At 41.8% G+C, this 20,575-nt stretch overlaps 1 protein-coding gene across 1 annotated transcript in view; it reads right to left on the bottom strand.

Annotated features, from left to right (window-relative positions):
- RBBP4 (RB binding protein 4, chromatin remodeling factor) overlaps positions 1-20,575 on the bottom strand; it is a 677,648-nt gene that overhangs the window by 240,037 nt on the left and 417,036 nt on the right. Inside the window, 1 exon segment of the mRNA XM_044059943.1 lies at positions 15,943-16,020. Coding sequence (XP_043915878.1) covers positions 15,943-16,020 — 78 coding nt within the window.

Raw genomic sequence — 20,575 nt, 5'->3', positions numbered from 1 at the left:
AGGCAAGGTAAAAATTCAATATACTAAGACTAAAACAGCACAATACAACCTAAGCTCTAATATAAAAATAAAAATAAAAAAGATAAATATATATATTGGTATAACAATCAAATCATGCTTATACTATATAAAAACGCTAGCAAATACATGATAAAGAAAGCAGAATGAAATAACACTATAATCTAATGAAATTAGAAGCGTAAATCTGTTAAAAACCATAGGGCTGCACTGATCAATATTTACGTGCCATTAAAACAGGCTTGATACTAACAGACTTATTCAGGCCTGGCTCGAGGTGGGCTTTCAACCTCAAAATCCATCTCAATTCAATGGTCTCTAAGTAATTCATTACATCACCTCCTCTTTTGTTTATACCTATAGTTTGTAGGACCCTAAAAGTAAAGCTGTGATCAGAATATATGGCTACATGCTTAGCCAAAGCATTGCATGGGTTCATCTTCCTGATGTCATATATATGATTATACATTCTGTCAACCTACGAGACGTCATACCTACATAAAATGCTGTACATGCTGTGCAAGTGGCCAAATATATAAGATTAATACTATCACATGTAGCATAGAAGCGCGGTTTGAAGGTATAGCTAAAACTGGGGTGATTAAAACAACCTTCACCATTTATGTATTTACACATGTTACATTTGTTGCATGCAAAGGTACCATATTTTAATATGTGCCTGTCTATACTATTGATTAAAGAGTTAGTCTTATCAATACATAATAATCTCTTCAGATTTTTGCTATTCCTGTATCTGAAGCAAGGTGTCATTCCCAATAGTTGAGAGCACTTATTATCTGTAAGTAATATGCCCCGATTCTTTCTTATGATGTCAGTAATAAAGTTAATATCACTAGTATATCTCGTAGTAAAAAATACCTTGTTAGATCTACATTGAGTAACAAAACTGAGTCTATTATCAAGTTGTTCTGGAGGGTCAAGGCGTATCACATGGCTGGCGATACTAGCCGAAACTGGGCAGCCCAGGCTGCGCAGTAAAGAGGTTGTATAACCTCTGTCACAAAACAATTCTTCCATGTGATTTAACTGTAATTTTCTGTCATGGGAATGCCTACATAATCCACCGATTCTTTTCAACTGGCCCTTTACAATGTTCGGAAACACAGAACGTGGATTCATGCTATTAAAATGTAGTATGGCATTCCTCCAACAAGGTTTCCTATACAAACTAGTAGAAAGGGAACCTCCTGAGTCTTTAGAAATAGTTATGTCATGTCAAGAAAGTGTAGCTGATGTTGAGACATTTCTATAGTGAACCTTAAAAAATCAGTAGTAGATTCTAAATAACTGATCATATCATATAACATGTCCTGGCTTCCTTCCCATACAATCAGAACATCATCAACAAAACGTCTATAAAGTAAGACATGCTGAAAAAAGATACTATCGAACAAATGTGTACGTTCCCAATGGTACATAAGATTTGCATAGGAATTTGCACATGGGGTGCCCATGGCTACACCCCATGTTTGTGCATAAATATCATTGTGGTACATAAACACATTATTATTCAAGACTATATCAAGAACAGTGCAGATTACTATCAAAGGCACCTAGAGTAAGTAGGCTCTCTCTTATAGCCTCTATCCCATAATCATTAGGAATAGTGGTGAATAAACTCTTGATATCAAGAGAAACCAAAATGACAGAGGAAGACAAATTATTGTTATTCACTAAACTATCTAAGTCATCCAATAACTGATAGGTGTCTTTCAAAATTGTAGGAACACTCCTGGCTAGAGGCCCTAGAACTGATTCCAAATAATGTGAGATGTGTTCAGTAACCCAACCCATCCAGCTCCTGACACTATCGGTCGTAGAGGTGGAGAGATGGTGCCCTTGTGTATTTTAGGGAGTCCCTTGATTAATGGTATCTTAGGAAACTCAATCAAAAGATAATCATAGAACTCGCTATTAATTTGTCTGCACATTAAAAGGTCATATAATGAGTCATGAACATTTCTTATAATACTGTCAACCACGTCGTGATATAATTCTTTGTGTCATCATCCTTCAGCATGTCCAACATCATTCCATCATACATAAGTGTGTCTAGAACCACTACCCCTCCCCCCCCTTTATCGGCTGACTGTATTGTTATATCTGCATTACAAGACAAATCATGGAGAGTGCGCCATTCATCAATATTCAAATTATAGTATGTTCCCCTCGAAGCAACATTAGAAAAATATTGATAAAACTCTTGTTCACAAACTGACACAAAACAGTCCACTTTATGGGGTAGAACTGGCGAAAAATAACTTTTGCGTACAAATCGTCTCTCTCTATAGACCTCTCCTGTCTTATCAAACAGTATTTTCAATGATAAGTTTCGAGCAAAGAGACGCAAGTCAGTCAATATTTCAGCAAGGTTGCTAGCTTGTGCAGGAATAAAGGAAAGACCTGAGTCACTTCACTGAAGTTGAGCGTGTGACTCGAGAGGTTAAAAACAAGCACGTTCAGTTCCTGCTCCTTCTCCTTACCTCCACAGCTTCTCCGGAGAACTTCCTCTTGCATCTCCCTCGGCTGTTGGATCTTGCTGGCTGGCTGATGCGATACTGCATCGGTAATTGTATAAAACCGCTGCTGTTATCCCCTAGTACTTTCTTTGGTTTGGCGCCAAGTTTATTTGAGTCGAGCTGTTCTTCCATGTACACAACTGTACTATGTTCGTGTTTCACTGTTGCAGTCATTACAATTGGGTTGAATCCCAAAGCCAAGGTTGGGAGGCTGGTGCTAAATAGGATTAGGAGAGGCTATCAGGCCCTGAAGAACTGCAGTGGCAAAGCCTGCCCTGGATTTAGAGTAGAGAGGTAAGTGATAGTGCTTTGTAAAAGTATGCACTGAACACCAAGTTGTAGTCTTTAGGATGTCTTTGGTTGGTACTCCTCTGAGGAAGGCTGCTGAAGTGGCTGCTGCTCTGGCTGAATGTGGCCTAATGCCCATAGGCACTGATTTGCCATGCTGTGAATAGCAGAAATGAATGCAGTGGCCTATCCACTTTGAAATAGTCTGTTTTGAGATGGGCTTTCCTTGTCATCCTGCAGCATATGCCACTAGAAGTTGTTCCATCTTTCTGAAAGCTTTGGTTCTGTCCAAGTAGAAGCGTAGCTGCCTGTGAAAGTCCAAAGAATGCAGAAGTCTCTCACCCTTATTCTGTGGGTTTGGATAAAAAGTAGGCAAATGAATTGTTTGGTTAAGGGCCACACTGGACACTACCTTAGGCATAAATGTGGGGTTTGTCCTTAGAGAAACCCTGTCAGGATGGAAAATGATAAAAGGCTCCACAGCCATGAGTGCCTGCAACTCCGAGACTCGTCTAGCGGAGGTAATTGCTAGGAGCAGAGCTGTTTTCCAGGATAAAAATTTTATATCCGCTGCACAGGCTGGCTCAAACAGAGGCAGTGTGAGTTTTTCCAAGACATAGTTCAGGTCCCATGCAGATATTGGTGCTCTCCTTGGAGGTCTTATGTTTTTGGCCCCTCTGAGGTACTGCCTTAGTAATGGGATGAGAAAAAATAGGTGGTTCTGTATTGTACTGAGCTGAAATGGCAGAGGCATGAATTTTAATTGATGAAAAGGAAAGGCCTTTATCCAGCATCTCAGTTAAGTATTGCAAAATCTGAGGAATATTTGGATCAGTCGTGTCAATACCTTGTGCCTGGTTCCAAGCACATAATCTCTTCCATTTTTCTGCATAAGATTCTCTGGTGCTAGGCCTCCGGGCCTCCAAAATAACATCCATCACTGCTTTAGAGAGAGAGGTGTGTCTTGAATGGCTACATTATTCGCCATGCTGCCAGGATTAAGGTCTTGAGTTGGCTGTGCAGTATCATACTGTCTTGTTGGGTCAATAAGTGAGGAATTTGAGGTAATGCCCAAGCTGGGCTTTGAGACAAGCTCTTTAGGATTGGGTAACAGTGCTGGCGGGCCGAGTCTGGGGCAATCAGTATCATTTTTGGCTTCTCTTGTCTGACCATGAGGAGTACCTTGGGGAGGAAAGGCATATACTGTTAGGTTTTTCCAGCTGAAAGATAGAGCATCCACTTTCCATGCTTGCTTGTGATAAGTCCTTGTGCAGAATCTCTGTAGTTGGCAGTTGTGACGGGAGGCAAATAGGTCTATGTCCGGGCACCCCCAGTTCATTGTTATCATGCTGAAGACTTGTGGATCCAATTTCCACTCATGGGGATCCATTAGGTTTCTGCTTAGTTCGTCTGCCAGAGTATTTATCCTTCCTGGCAGGAATTGTGCTTACAGATGTACTTGGTAAGTCAGTGTTGTGTTCCACATGTTCATGGCTAGTCTGCAGAGGGGGTAGTAATGCATGCCCCGCTGCTTGTTTATGTACCACATGACTGTAGTACTGTCCGTCTTTATCAGTAGTTGTCCTGGATGAAGTATATCCTTGAAGGCTGTCAGGGCATTCTGAACAGCTAGCATCTCTTTTTGATTGATATGTAGATGCATTTGACTTGCGGAACATGTGCCCTGAATACATCTTCCTGCCATATGGGCCCCCCATGCATAATCTGATGCATCTGTTGTCAAGGTCTGCATGGCTGTTGCCACCTTCCTTCACGGCTAAAACCAGAGCAAAGCCATGCCCCTCGTGTCACCAGTAACCCCGCCCACCCCCACTCCCACCAACATACCTCCTATTTTGTGATGTCACGGAAGCATCACTCAATGGGAACGCCCTCTTTTTTCGTTCCTGCCGCCTGCTTTTGGCTGATTTACTATGCTTTTCTGTAAAAAAAAGCATAGTAAATCAGCCGATTTACAAACTCCGATAGTCTGTTTCCTTTTTGAAACAGAATACCGGAGTTTGTACAGTGTTTTCCGGACTACCGGAGAATCAGTTTGATTTCCTGATAGTCCGGAAAAAAAACGGAGGGGTGGCAAGCCTAGCTGTGGGTAAGGTGAATGGCTGTCCCGTCTTTGAGTTGACAGGCTTTTGCCCACCATTGAAACTCCTGTTGCAGACAGGGAATGAGGGTAATTATTGTTTCCAGGCTGTGGCAATGTTGAGTCCAAACACTTTTTAGATACCATTGAAGTTTCCTCATATGCAGTCTTGCATATGGAATTAGTAGTATGCAGGATGCCATGAAGCCCAAAGCCTGCAGAATTTTTCTTGCAGATAACTGGGTCTTTGTTGCCAAAATTTTGAAATAAGTAGTCAGTTGTCTGTGTTTGTCTGGCGTGAGATAAGCCATCTGGGCAGTTGTAAAGCTTGCACCCAGGGATATTATCTCTTGAGAGGGCACTAGTTTTGATTTCTTTTCGTTTACTGTGTATCCTAGACCTGTTAGTAATCTTTTTACAAACGCCAGATGCTGTAGTAGGTTGTCCTTGTTCTCTGCTTGAATAAGGCAGTTGTCCAAGTAAGGATATATTTGTATTCCTCTTTGTCTGCAAAATGCAATTAATGGTGCCAGGCATTTTGTGAAAACCCTGGGCGCAGTAGATAAGACAAAGGGCAGTGCAGAGAATTGGTAGTGCATTGAGCCAGCTATAAATCTGAGGTATCTTCTGCATGACTGTCTGATTGGGACATGCAGGTATGCCTCTTTTAGGTCTAAAGTCACAAGCCAAGCTTTCTTGCCCAGCATGGGCAGAAGCTGCTGCAGTTTTAACATTTTGAATTTTGAAATATCCAGGTATGTGTTTAGGATAGACAGGTCCAGTATTGGTCTCCAGGCTTTGTCCTTTCTGGGTACCAAGAATAGCCTTGAGTAAAATCCTTGTCCCTGCTCTTGCTGTGGTACTGGCTGAATGGCTCTCATGTCCATGAGAGATTAAACTTGTTTTTTGTGCCTCTGCCCATTGATTGCGTGGCAGGTCTGGCATACCGTTTGTCCTTGGCAAGGTGTGAAAGTGGAACCTGTAGCCTTGAGATACGATATTTAAGACCCATTTGTCCTGGGTGATCATGTGCCAATTTTGTGAAAAAAGTGCTAGTTTTCCCCCCAAAGGAGCTGCCAGAAGATAAGTGCTTGATGCTGGCAGGTGGAAGTCATTGAGACTGTTTCCTGTATAGCTGTGATTTTTCCTCTCCACTTTTGGAGGTAGAAGCACCCCATTGTTTAGGCCTGTATGAGCCTTGGGGCTGTGATCTGTCTGTATCTGCCTCTGTGTCCTGTTTGACACTGGAAAGGACCAATTCTTTGTAGGCCAGTTCCTGCTAAATCTGGGAGGCTGTACCTGTAAGAAATCCTTCACTGTTTGCATAGATTTAGCTTTGTCCTTTCTTCAACACCACTTCTGCTTTAACACCAAACAAGGTATCATGTTGTAATGGAGCATCTAATAGTTTTGCTTTAACATGATCAGGCAGATTCTGTTCTTTTAACCAAGCATGCCTCCTAATGACAGAACCTGTAACTGCGGCCCTGCAGGAGGCCTCTAGAGAATCAAAACCACATTGCAAAGTATGCTTTCCCACTTGATCAGCAGCATGCAATAAATCCTGCATTTCTTTTTCTGCACATTCTGAATTTGCCAACATTTTCTGTTTAAGCAGTGACATAAGATATTGTTGATATTTAAGCATATGAAATGGACAATTTAAAGCTTTTACAGCCAAGGTAGCAGAAGTATAAATCTTTTTACCCCATCTGTCCAGGGCCCTTGAATCCCTATCAGAGGGAATACGGCTTTTTGCAGTGGAAGCCTTGACTCCTTTGGGACCCTGAGAAATAGTTTCTGGGTCAGCAGCAGGGTTTTTGTAAAGACATTTATGTGAAACAGGAACCCTGTAGTATCTGTCTGGCTTAACAGGAGCTAAGAGTCAGGAGACAGACCGGACTCTGAAAATACATCTACAATGTCTAAAACAGGAGGAATAGCAAGGGGCCTGTGCTGAGGTAATAAAAGGAAGTCTCTGAGCCTTTTCTTGGATTCTGAGTAATCTTGGCTCTCCCAGTGGAAATGCTCCCTCATAGTATGCAGGGTCACCCCAAAAGAATAATCCTCAGGAGGAGAGGCTGAAGGGATAGATTCTTCAGCATCACAATCCTCATAAGGAGGAAGGGAATATTCCTGTTCAGAAGAGGAATCGGAGGAAATGGAAACCTGATCTGAAGATTCATATTTTATCTCTTGCCTAGGCCTCTTATCAGGAGGGGGATGGAAACCCCTGATCAAAGTAATTAGATCTTCAGCCATTTTAAGCATCTGTTTTTTAGGCATGGAGGCCTGTCCAGGCAAATGCTGTACTTGTTTCTTTGTCTTTAGAGCTGCTTTAGTCTTTGCCTTTGAAGCTGAAGTTGGTTTTACATGCAACTGTGCAGGTCTGAAAACACCCTCAGAAGCCGATGCCTGCTCAGCGGCTCCGAACCCATCTGAGGGAAAAGTTTCTGAGTGTCCAATACCTTGCGTTTCCAGCGGCCTAGTCGGCTCCACGTGAGAGTCAAAAGCGGCCTGTGGCTCTGAGGTAGCGGGCTTCAGGGGCTGCGAAAGCGTCTCACTGAGAACCGGCGACAGGCCTAACAGAAGCCTCGTTGTCGGTTTTGGACCTCGGATGCTTGTCCTTTCCTTTGCGTTTTTTATAAACTCCGGTAGTCGGCTGTTCCAACGGCATTATATAATTGAATCTTCTGCCAAAGTAATGAAATGCAAAATCGTACAGACACTTAATAGTGCGTTGGTTAAATCTAGCACAAAACAGACAACTAGCAACGTCGTGGTCAGGGCCTTGGCAAGGAATACAGTAAGAATGAAAATCCTGATGAGGTATTTGCTTCCCACAAGAAATACAATTATTAACTTTTTCTGACATCGGTCTGGAGCAAGACAAAAGTTTCCCCAACAGGGTACTTAGCTTTAATGAAGACTTCGGATCTGAAATTCGAATTTGAAAATCTCAGGAGTCGGCTGACCGGCACTTGCAAACTGCTTTTGCTTCGGGCACCGCGTGGCAAGAAAGACTGAAGAAAATGGTGTCGGCTGTACCTTTTATACCCCTGGCACACTGACGTCAGGGAGGAGGTGACAGCAACAGACGCCGGACCTAAACATCAGAACTCCGGCAGACTGCGGGTAGCCTGCCAGCAGGGTGACCCAATTGTAATGACTGCAACAGTGAAACACGAACATCTTTGCCCAATGCTGGAGCCGAAGAAAAAAGTTCCGCTCCCTCGAATCCGACTCCCAAGTTCCAGCTCAGAGAGCCACTCTGAAATGAACTGGTCAGAGCTGAGACACTCCAGGCAGCTGTCAGCATCAAGGAAGCAGGTACCGTCAGTGCCAACCCCCTGACAAAGGCCATCCTCGGATTTGAGTACTCCGAACCCGGTGGCCGGATCAGAGAAGGAGAAATCAGTGTGATAAAAGGAAGCAAGCTCCCCCCTCCAGAGGGAGAGGGGGCTGGCAAGACCCCCATCTGGATCAGAGTACAAATAAACCTCATCATTTTATCCATGTCAACTTCCGATAAGCGTGGATCTCGATGAGGCCAAGGACTCTGACCTGGCGGGTTAAGGAACAGAGGCCTAGATGGAGAACGTGTCTCCTCCGGCACTGGGGAAAATCTTGGAGATCGGAGCCGAGGGGGGTCATGGATCCTAGGCTGACTTCTGGTGTGAGAAGGAAGGTCCAAAGACCTCTTACGTTTTTCTGGTTTGTGAGATTTTGCCTCTCTCCCCTTCTCTCTGCCCCTTTTCTCCTCCACTTCAACAGGCTTTGAAACGGGAGGTTGAGTCCCAGTCTGGGAAGGAGGAGAAGCAAGGGCAAGAGAGGAAGGAGAGGTGGCCACAGCAGCCACTGTGAAAGAAGCTGAGGACGAGCCTTTCAGGGCCAACTTAGCCTTCCAGTCCTTGATAGCGTGTGGGTTAAAACCCGTACATATAGAGCAATCAGTATTCAGAAGGGCAATGCCCAAGCAAATTAATCAGAGTGTGGCCATCTGCAGGAGACAATTTATGGCCACATTCAGTACACCTTTTGAACAAAGGCTCATCAGCCATGCTTCTATCCAGCCAAACTAGAGAAGGGAAAAAGGAGAGAAAAAATTACCAGTTTTCCCACTCAGACCACTCACCACACACTCAAGTCACGCAAAACACACTGAGGGGGGGAGGGGAAGCAAAGCACACTAACTCTAAACTACAAAAAAAGGTTGTATTACATGACGCAACAGCGAGGGGAGGAGAGGGAACCTACACTAAACACTTGTACTGAAAAAATTCAGAGAAAAAAGCTGCTTAAAAACAGAAAACCCACTCACTACTAGGAGCTCAGGAGATTACGATGTTTCAGCAAGGCGCGGCAAACAAGATCTGGGGGTTGGAAGGTAGTGGAGTTGTATTATGGGTAAGGGGAGGAGCTCGGAGCAGATGCTAGTGAATTTGTCGGCTCGGATCAGATATGGATCCGGTATCCCACAGGTTGAAGACCAAATGAAGTAAACTACTTCAGATGAAGTGGGATTTGGGTGTCCTGAGGAAGAGAATGTTGAGACAGAACAGATTTCAGATTTGAAGTCTGATAAAGGGCACCATGGGGATGGTTGTTGCCATGAATCACAGGGCCCTGAGAACTTCCCCTGTAGTGCAAGTCTGAAGTGGCAACAGAGACTGAAAGTAGTCATTACAGCCGAGTGCTCCTCCAGGCGTCTTCTGCAGTTAACCCCTACTGCTCCTCTAGGCGTCAAATATGGATTGTTCATATTTGCGTTAATTCCAAAACCATGTTACTTACAAGGTACCAGGATATTTTGTCTTGAGCCATATGTGATGGCAAACAACTCTATTGATATTTGACATCTTTCAATGAGAGTTTTCTAGAACTCTAAGGTGATAACTTAGTTTTTAAAGGCTTAAGCCACGCCCACTAGGGGTTAAAGGTGCACTCTCAAAAGAGCTGCTCCGGAGTGAATGAGTTTGTAGCTTGTCTATTGAATGCCTGCATGAGTTGAGTGTTCAGTCTGAAGCCCATGAATGTCAAGTTTTGGCTAGGATTCAGAATGGACTTGAAGTTTCCCAAACCCCAGTCTCTGAAGAAGGAAGTAGTGAACTTGAGGTGTAGCGGACATGTCTGCTGAGAAGGTGTCTGTATTAACAAGTCATCTAGCTAAAGGAATATTTGAATTCCCAGAGTCCTGCAAAAACTCAGACATGCTGTGGATACCCTGGAGTCTGTAGATAGTCCAAAGGGTAAAGCAGACAGCTGAAAGTGTAATTAGCAAGCTGAAAATATTGGAAATTTCCTCAAGTGTGAAGAGTCTCAAGAGCCAATTTTGAACACTGGAAATTTGAGAAAGGTGTTGAGGAGAGTAAAATCCAGATTAGGTCTCCGTTCCCTTTCTTGGTATTGGAAACAGTCTGGAATAAACCACTCTTTCCATGTGTTGTTGTGGAACAGGTTTTTATTGCATCTTGGCCAAGCAGGGCTTGAATGATAGATGGTAGGAGGAGCTTTAGCCGTATGGCAGGTTGAGGAGGAATGCCCTTGAAAGAAGGAACTTCTTTCCAAGCCATCTTGCAACACTGTTGAATTAATGGAGAGAACCAATCTGTAGTTCAGCTAGCAGTTTACAAAAGATGGTTATTATTTTAACGGGAAGGGCTGGGCCAAGGAGGACAGGAGGTGGTAAATCAGGCTGATCTGTCTGGTACAGAAGCCTCCCAAACTTAGAATCAGTGACTGATTTATCCTAAAATCTCTTTCTAGGCATTTTCTTGCCCTTGTGTGGGGGTCTAGACTCCCTGCGAGAGAAGGAGGTGAGTTTTGCTGGGTAGTTTCCCTGATGTCTGGCAGCAGAACTGAGGAAAAGTTGTCTGCAACCTTCTTGATTTTACCTTGCTCTAGAAAGGTTTTAAACAAGTTGGCTGCTTCAGGGCCAAATAAAAGATCCCTATTTAGAGGAGAATCTGGTAGCATGGCTTTGATGTCCGTGGGTAAGAACACAGACAGCAAAGTCATACATAACTTCTGATAACAGATTCAGTAGCAGCGGCTGGAGCAAGCATCATGTGCAGCTATAATGCAGTGAAAGCTATGTCTAGCCATCTGTGAAGCCTAAGCCACCACAGACATGGCCTGCTGCTTAGTGTTTGTCACTTGCACAGAAGTTACCCAAAACAGACCATAAATATTTGGCCATTTGATTCTGGTAATTCAGAGCACTTAGCACCTAAGTGGAAGAGGTACATACCTTTTCTCCCCAAATCTGTCCACTGTCTTGCTATCTTCACCCATTGAGAAGGCATTAGCAACAGTTAACAGTTTGGAGGGCTTGTCTGTTGAAAGAGAAAAAGCAGAGGAATCTGCCCAAGGGTTTTTATACAGAGATTTGACATTTTCAGTCAATTCATGAAAATCAGGCCTTTTATGTGCTGGGGGCAGAGTGTTAGGAGCAGTGAAAGAATAGGCAAAGGCATCCAGAAAGGTCTCCGAGACAGAAAGGACTTGTGCAGACGCAGAGATGATTACATCTATCAAATTGTAATACATTTCAGATGTGGAAAAAAGGTATGTGGATTCTAACTCAAAATGCTTCACGATAAAAAAAAGGTTTCCCCATGGAAGTTTCCTCTACAGGATGATCAGTGGATAAGGAGTCTTCAGAGGCCACTTGGACTGAGGAGTGAATCTGGGAAAAGCAGGCCAAAGAACGTTCATATGAATCAGACTCTGCTTCAGCATCCTCCAAGGACGACTCCCGATGTCTTTTGTGAGGAGTAAGAACAGAAGAGACAAAAGATGGTTGTTTTTGAAAGCCAAGATTACCTTAAACATGCCTTTGAAAAAAAAAAAAACATCTGAGGACGGGAAGCATTTTTGATTTTTTTTTTTTCTTCTTTGGAGTTGCATCTGATTTAGCAAGACGTGGTAGACCACACTGCTGAAGTACCTCAGTTTATAACCTAGGTATTTTAATATTTGCAGAATATCCTTGGGTCTTTCTGAAATGATTAGGCTGGGTTCCTCCTCCTCCTCACCAACTTCGGCAAGATCAGTTTCAGACATGCAATTAGATGCAATACTGGCCTCAAACAGGCTCAAGGTAGTGGAAGCCTGAGAAACTGAATGTACCAGGTCAGACTGGGCAGTCAAAGTAACAGGCCTAGACCTCTTGAACTAATATTTCGGGAAAGGCAGGACATCACAAGTAGAAGGATCTGCCATTTTAGCTTGGATGAGGTGCTTAAGGTACTGGGTCTGCAGGTAAGTGTTAAGGAATGAGAGGTGCATCTGCAACGTTTTAGGTATGAAAGTCTGGCAGATGCTACAATTCTTATAGTCATGCTCTACACCTAGACAGAAAACAGGCACTGGGAGATGAAATTAATATAGGGAATCTGCCTACCACAATATCACTTACCCCTCCTAGCTGACATCTAACAAAACTGAACACACCAAAACGTTCAAAAAGAAAGGAACGTTCTCAATGTACACTTGCCTAAATCAGTGAAGGTCAAAGATACCAACCAATGCCAGCATGTAGAACAGGGATCTATTTTAAATGACAGAACAACCCACAAGACTGAACTGCATATCACTGAGACAACACTGTCAAAAAACGTAAACAATGAATGCCAACTTCTTTGAATCCTACTTCAAATTGCCATGGCTGGTCAACAGCTCAAACGTCATTGCAACCCGGTGAAACAAAACTATTGCATCAAAAATCCCCATAACAAACAAACTTCAAATAAGAGTATTACAATACCCTTCACATGACATTCCCCTTGACTGTGACATGAAAGAATCACTGTAGAAAATAAACCAAAAATGTGATTATATGTCAAAGGATCTAATGGACATGTTGTCGAAACCCATAAAGTCAAGATCATATGATAGACAATTCAGTGAGTCAAAAAAATTAAAACTCAAACACCAACATATTACTGCTAATTATATATGCCAACTCAGAGATTGTACTACAGTGGGGAAAGGGCAAACTTCCTGATCCCTACTGTAACGAAATCTTAGCCAAAATGGTTCAACTTGATCATATGGTCTCGACTATGAGTTTCAACAATCTGTTTCTGTTGGATCTCTTGATACAGACCCACAAAAAACATATTACACCAATAATGTACTGTGCTGCAGTCCTACTACACAGTAACTTAGGATGAAATAATTACACATGGTGCAAAAAGCACAAGGTATAGTGAAGCATAAATAGAAGAGCAATAGCTGTTAGAAAGTACTGCACTTCATAGTTGACTCAATTTCACACGTAGTACTTTATGTATAAATTGTTAAATATTCAGTTACTAACGCTTGCTAACACTGAAAATAACATAACATCTACTTTGTTTCACATATGTTGTGAATCACTGTTTTCACATTTTACTGACCAAAGCATAATTCTCTTAGATGTTGGCCAACTATGGCAATTTAATGAAGTGGAATTTGAAGTTGGCATTAGAAATTTACATTCTTTGACAATGTTGTCTCAACAATATGCAATTTGATCTTGTGGTCGTTCAACCATTTAAAATAGATCCATACAACAGACAGGTTATGAGACTTGCATACAGATCGGCAGCAAAACAGTCAGAGGTTTTCACACTCATGTCTGGTTATGCACCATTACGATTACAGGCTTAGATCATATGCCAGGTGTATGGCGCTATGCAAGGTTTTGGCTTTGGTACGTGGCTGGCCGGCCAAGTTATTTAGCAAGATAGCCCAACAGTTTGGAACTGGAATACTGTAACAGTGATCTAAGGATGGATATCAACCAAGTACAAAAATTAATTCTGCAACCTCCACATTCAGTTTCACATTCTAAATCTTTTCCCCCATAAACAAAACAGACGCATTTTTACTGATACTGGTTGACCATCTATTAGAGATCCTCAACAGCAGGTTGACTACACAGATTATTCCTCCTTAACTTCAATCTTACTAATTAACTGAAGCTCCTACACATTTAAGTGTGATGTCAAAAGCCACACTAGATAGGTGGAGCATCTAGTTGCCAATTTACCCCCAACCACAAAGCAAGCTCACTTCCTTGAAATCAGGGATAAACAAAAATGTATAAATAAATGTTATATATAGACACGTATAGATAAGGACACACACACTACCCAACACACTTCAGCTGACATGGTAAGAATGTAAGTCCACCTTAACCAATCATCATTTGGCATCTGTACCCAGAATTTGCCACATGTGGGGAAAGACGGGTCCAAGATGGTGCAACACACATCACATACTACGTTGTGCATTCTCACCCTGCACCCACAATCATCTACCACTATCACCAGTGAGCACCTTCCAGGGAAAGGAAAAGACAAGGCACTCTCCCACTCCTGCTAAGAGATACTTGCCCATCTTACATGAGATCCAACAGCTAAGACTTGTGAAGTAACTGCCTACCCAAAGAGGGATGAACATGGGAACTTATTATACATATTCACGGGTAGCCTATAACCCACTTCTCAGGAAACAGTTTAGGATGAGTGGTTCTGCTTTGCCCATGTGGACAGAAGGAGCAGAGGGACATTGTTTTCAACATTCCGAGAAACTACTAATACCTGGAAAACCTAAAAGCTGATTCTTAGAAGCCATCTTAGATTAGCATTACTGTTTTACTCCTGGCGAGAGCAGCGCATTCTTCAGTCTCTAAATGGGCAATGTGCAGGTCACTTCTATTACTGGTCTATTTGCGGACAGCTATGCAACCTAGCTCTCTTGTGCTGACTTGCTGAATGTTACATTCAGCACATCTGAGAGAAGCCTAAAGACCATGCAACTTCTGACACAAGACTGTAGATTACCAGAGATTAGCATCTGATTTTAAAGAACCATTTTGGGATTAGTGAAATTGTTTTTCTTCTGGTGGTAGCAAGAAATGAACACCGACTTCTAGTAGAGTGTTAATCCACAAAAAGGGCGAAACAGTAAGTGCACCAAACAGCAAAAAGTCCACAGCACGTTACTGAAAATATAACCACTGCTTAAGCAACAGTCCCAACTTGTGAAAAAATATATTTATTAAAGCGCTTTTCGAATGCCTTCTTAGGCAATCTTCTTCAGAAACAAATGAGTGATTCTACAACTGATTTAAATAGTATGACATCACTTGATACAAACAGCCTTTGCTAATGGTAAAGTTAATTACATTGGTAAAATCATTAAGAGCTTTAAAGGTAGAGGACCTTTTTAACTTGTTACTCAAGTTGATACCGTTACACAGTGTAGTTTTACTCTACTACTCTATAATACATTTAAAACCTGTCCAACAGGTAAATGCAGAATTCATTTTAAACGTGAATTAAAAAATTTTGGAACAATTTGAAAATGAATTGAGTTAAAAAATCAAGAAATGACTATACATGTATTAAAATGAACCCTTTCCTGTAAATAAACTACATTATCGGTGGTACAGTGTCTTGACAAAACCGAAATAAAAATCCAGATGACCCACAAAAGAGGGCAGTAGTTAAAGGGCAGTTGGTGAGGGCGGCGAGAATGGTTATATTTTCAGTAACGTGCTGTGGACTTTTTGCTGTTTGGTGCACTTACTGTTTCGCCCTTTTTGTGGATTATTGGTTTACTTATTTTCCTTGTTTGGCGTTTCTAGTAGAGTGTAGCTGCAGATAGGTTAATCACCACTATTTCTAATTACCAGCAAATGTAATTTTCTGTTCAGACCCGTCAGTTTTACTTAGAATCCCTTGATTCAGTATCTTTACCCACTTTCAGATGCCAAAAAACAGCAAACTTTTCACAATTTTCAAATTTCACATTATTTCAAATGAGACCAGCAGATCAGTTTCTGCACATTTTCCAAGGCAAGAAAATCCACTTGGCACTGGAGTATAGCAACAATCTCTCCACATTTAAAGTATATAACCCAAAGCAATATTTATAGTCATTACATATACACTCATCTACTGATGACATCTTGATCAAATCCATACAAGTCAGTATGATTACCTGGAATATTTCATCCTTGTGAGACTCAAATGAATGCAGCTTCAGTTTAAGGTTTCTCAGATCCCAAAGTGCTACAGTCTAAGGAAAAGAAAAAAATGAATATGGTCAAACAGTTGCTCAGTATTACAAACATTAAGAAATTAGTATCAGACCATAAAACATTTGGTCTGGATCCTGTATTTTTGATAGCATGCATAAAAAGCAAAATTTTAACACCAGCAAATCTAAATTCAAACAAATTACAATGCAATACCACTTGCACTAGCAACATCTGCAAATGCACACACACAACATATATATATATATATATATATATATATATATATATATATATATATATATATATACATATATATATATATATATACATATATATATATATATATATATATATATATATATATATATATATGGGTCTAGGACATTTCACTGAAAGCACAGTTCACTGAAAGCTCATTGAATTCACTGAAAGGTATATATGGCCTTTTCCCCACTGTAGTGTGACCCTGGAGTTAGTATATATAGTAAGGGGGGTGTGGAGGGTATAACCACCCACATATTTTAAACTGCATACTTTGATAATTGCAATTCCAATATATTACTCTTCCGAGCATAATATATACTTAAAATATGTAGTGGGCTAGGCACCCCCCCCCCATGTGTGTGTGTGGGGGGGTGCTCCCCACCCCCTCCTTACTATACATACTAACTCCAGGGTCGCATTACAGTGGGGAAAAGGCCATATGTAACTTTCAGTGAATTGTGATTTGTGTTCAATCATTTGAGTTTCAGTGAATTGTGCATTCAATGAAATGTCCTAGACCTGTGTGTGTGTGTGTGTGTGTATGTGTATGTGTGTATGCATGTATATATATATATATATATATATATATATATATATATACACACACACAGTGTCCCAGAACTAACTTAAAAATGCAAACAGATGGAACAGAGAAGAAAAGCACAAAGTATTATTACTGCACAGATCACAAAGTGCAACTCAGTAAAGTAGAATTGAAATCATTAAAGCTAGTGTCAAACTACATGTTTGACTAGATTATTATGACCTGATGCTGACTAAAACTTGTTGCATCGTAATAAATGACAATGACACACCACACACACATTTATATATATATATATATATATATATATATATATATATATATACATATATACATACATACATACATGCACACACACACATATACATACACACACAAACACACACAATGTGGATATAAATTGTACACACCCATGTCAACATGCCAGGTTTTTGTGATAAAAAAATAAAAAAAGACAACAATAAATAATTTCAAAACTTTTCCCACTTTTAATGCGACCTATAACCTGCGTAGCTCAACTGAAAAACAAAAAAAAATCTATTAGGGGAAAAAATATAAAAAAATAAAAATTTTACAGTAAGCTGGTTGCACAAGTGTGCACACCGTTAAACTAATACTTTGTTGAAGCACCTTTTGATTTAATTACAGCATTCAGTTTTCTTGGGTACACACCTGCCATTAACTGGAGAGAGACTGATTAACCCCAAATAAAGTTCAGATGACCTAGTAGGATTTTCCTGACATTTACTCAGTTGCCTGCTACAGCAAAAGTCATGTCTCACAAAGAGCTTACAAAGCATCAAAGATGTCATTGTTGAACGGCATCAGTCATGAGAAAGGTACAACAAAATTTCCACAGCATTGGATATACCATGGAACGTAGTGAAGACAAAGATTGGACAAAATATGGGACAACAGTGACATTGCAAAGAACTGGATGACCCTCAAAATTGATGAAAAGACAAGATAAAAACTGGTGAGGGAGGCTGCCAAGAGACCTACAACAACACTGAAGGAGCTGCAGGAATGTCTGTCAAGTACTGGTTGTGTACTACATGTGACAATCTCCTGTATTCACCATACGTCTGGACTATGGGGTAAGGTTGCAAGACGGAAGCCTTTTCTTACACAGAAACATCCAGACCGAGCTAAAATTTGCGAAACAATACAAGTCTCCCAAAAGCATGTGGGAAAATGTGTTGTCGTCTGATGAGACCAAGGCTGAACACTTTGGCCACATTTCCAAAAGATATGTCTGGCGCAAAAACAACACTTCGTATCACCAAAAGAACACCATATACATGGTGAAGCATGGTGGTGGCAGTATCATGGTTTGGTGTAGCTTTTCTTCAGTTGGAACTGGGGCTTTAGTCAAGGTGGAGGGAATTATGAACAGCTCCAAATACCAGTCACTTATGGCCCAAAACCTTCACGCGTCTGCTAGAAAGCAGAAGATGAAGAGAATTTCACCTTTCAACATGACAATGAATACAAGCATACATCTAAATCAACAAAAGAATGGCTTCACCAGAAGAAAATTAGAAGTTATGTACCTACTATAACGTTGCATGTTAGTTGTCTTCTCTCGCCTTCTTTCTTGCTGGATGGTTTTGGAGCCGATCCTCGGCTCCGACTCGGCACTTGCTAAGCTCGAGAGTCACTTTTACCAGCTCGAGGAAGCCCCATATCCCATGATGCAAGGCGGTAATTACCCAGATCTTGTTTGGTATCTAGAGGAAAAACTGCCTATAAAAACTTTCCACTAAGGAAAGAGAAACACTAACCTAAAAAGGCTGTAATGGAAACCAGGTAATGAAGGACAAGAACTAACTGGTGTCCAAGGAAGAAGAATCTTCCAGAGAAAAGGGGAGATCAAGGTCTGTCCAGGCTAGGGGGACAGGAGGGAGGGAAGCAAGAAAGAAGGCGAGAGAAGACAACTAACATGGAACGTTATGGTAGGTACATAACTTCTAAATGTTAAGTTGTCAATCTCGCCTTCATTCTTGCTGGATGGGACCGCGTCCCTAGCACCTCTATCCTGGGTGGCTCAATGGAACAGACTCTTGAGAACAGTGGAACCAAAGCTTGCCCTATCCCTGGAGGCCAAATCCAATTTGTAATGAGAAACAAAGGTATGAGGAGTGGCCCAAGTGGCTGCTGCACAAATCGTATCTAAGGGCAGCCTAGCCTGAAAAGCTGTAGAAGTGGCTAGGCCTCTTGTGGAATGTGCTTTAGGTTTTGAGCTGAGTTGTTTGCCCCTAACTTGATAAATGTCAGAAATGGTGGAAGATAGCCATCTGGATAAGGTCACTTTAGAAACAGGGAGACCTTTTTTATTTTCAGCATAGGAAAGGAAGAGTTGATCAGATTTCCTAAATTGCTTAGTTCTGTCCAAGTAATATCTAAGTTGGCGGTGAACATCAAGGTAATGCAATTTTTGTTCCGCCCTGTTAGAATAATTTGGAAAAAATACAGGAAGATCAATGGATTGGTTTAAATTTGTCTTAGAAGCAACCTTGGGCAAAAAGGATGGATTGGTTCTCCAAGGATACCCTATCCTTGTGGAAGACGAAATAAGGGGGACGAGAAGATAGGGCATGAAGTTCCGACACTCTTCTAGCCGAGGTAATGGCGACAAGAAAGAGTGTCTTCCAAGAAAGAAACTTTAATGAACATGAAGCAGCCGGTTCGAAAGGGGGAAGTATCAAGGATGCCAGCACTAAATTTAGGTCCCACTGTGGTGGAGGATCCCTAACAGGGGGCTTTAGAAGGAACACCCCTTTAAGAAAAGCTTTACAAAGCTTGTGGGACATAATGTTGTGGTCTGCAAACCCGACATGAAAGTTGGAGATTGCTGCCAACTGAACTTTGACTGTGGAAGAGGAAGAACCTGAGTGAAAAATTTCCGCTAGAAAATCCAAGACGGACTGAACCGGGGCAGTAAAGGGATCTATGTTCTTATCTTTCGCCCAGAGGGAGAAGTGTTTCCACTTACCAGAGTAAATCCTCCTGGTAGAGGACTTAAGAGAAGCTACTATGATGTCTCTAACGGGGTTAGAGATCATAGGAAGCCTGGCTAAGGAAGGAAGTGGAGCAACCAAGCTGTGAGGTTGAGGGAAGGAACGGACCGGTGCAGTTGACCCGACTTGTGGGTCAGAAGATCTGGCACTGGGTCCAGATGCCAAGGCTGCACCAAGAGATGGCGATGAAGGAACGGGAACCAAATTTGTTGAGGCCAGTATGGGGCAATGAGAATCAATTTGGCTCTCAAAACGGACGCTTTCTGGAGTACCTGTGGAATCAATGGAAAGGGGGGAAAAGCATAAAGAAGTCCCTGGGGACAATCTTGGGAAAGAGCGTCTCTGGGGGGATGGCCCGGAAGTGGGAAGAGAGAAAAGAAGTCTGGGCATTTGCTGTTTAGAGTAGCAGCAAAAAGATCGCAGCATGGGCGGCCCCACTTCTGAAAAATCTCTTCCACTATGATTGCTTGAGAGACCACTCGTGAGGCATGAGTATAGCTCTGCTCAATCTGTCCGCTACTATGTTGGTTTTCCCAGGGATATGCTTTGCTACCAGAAACCGATGAGAGGAGATCGCCCATTGCCAAAGTCTGAGAGCCTCTCGACACAAGGGCTAGGACTTGGTTCCACCCTGCTTGTTGATGTACCACACCACGGACATGTTGTCAGTGTGAACTGCAATAGTTCCTAAGGGAAGAAAGTCGTTGAGGGCTTGCAACGTTAAAAGCACTGCTCTCATCTCTAGGACATTTATGTGCAGGTGTA

Source organism: Protopterus annectens, chromosome 1.part2 (genome assembly GCF_019279795.1).
Source record: "Protopterus annectens isolate FY-2018-M chromosome 1.part2, PAN1.0, whole genome shotgun sequence".
Lineage (NCBI taxonomy): Eukaryota > Metazoa > Chordata > Ceratodontiformes > Protopteridae > Protopterus > Protopterus annectens.
Note: the sequence above shows the minus strand (reverse complement) of the source record. Positions and strands in the feature narration are given on the sequence as shown.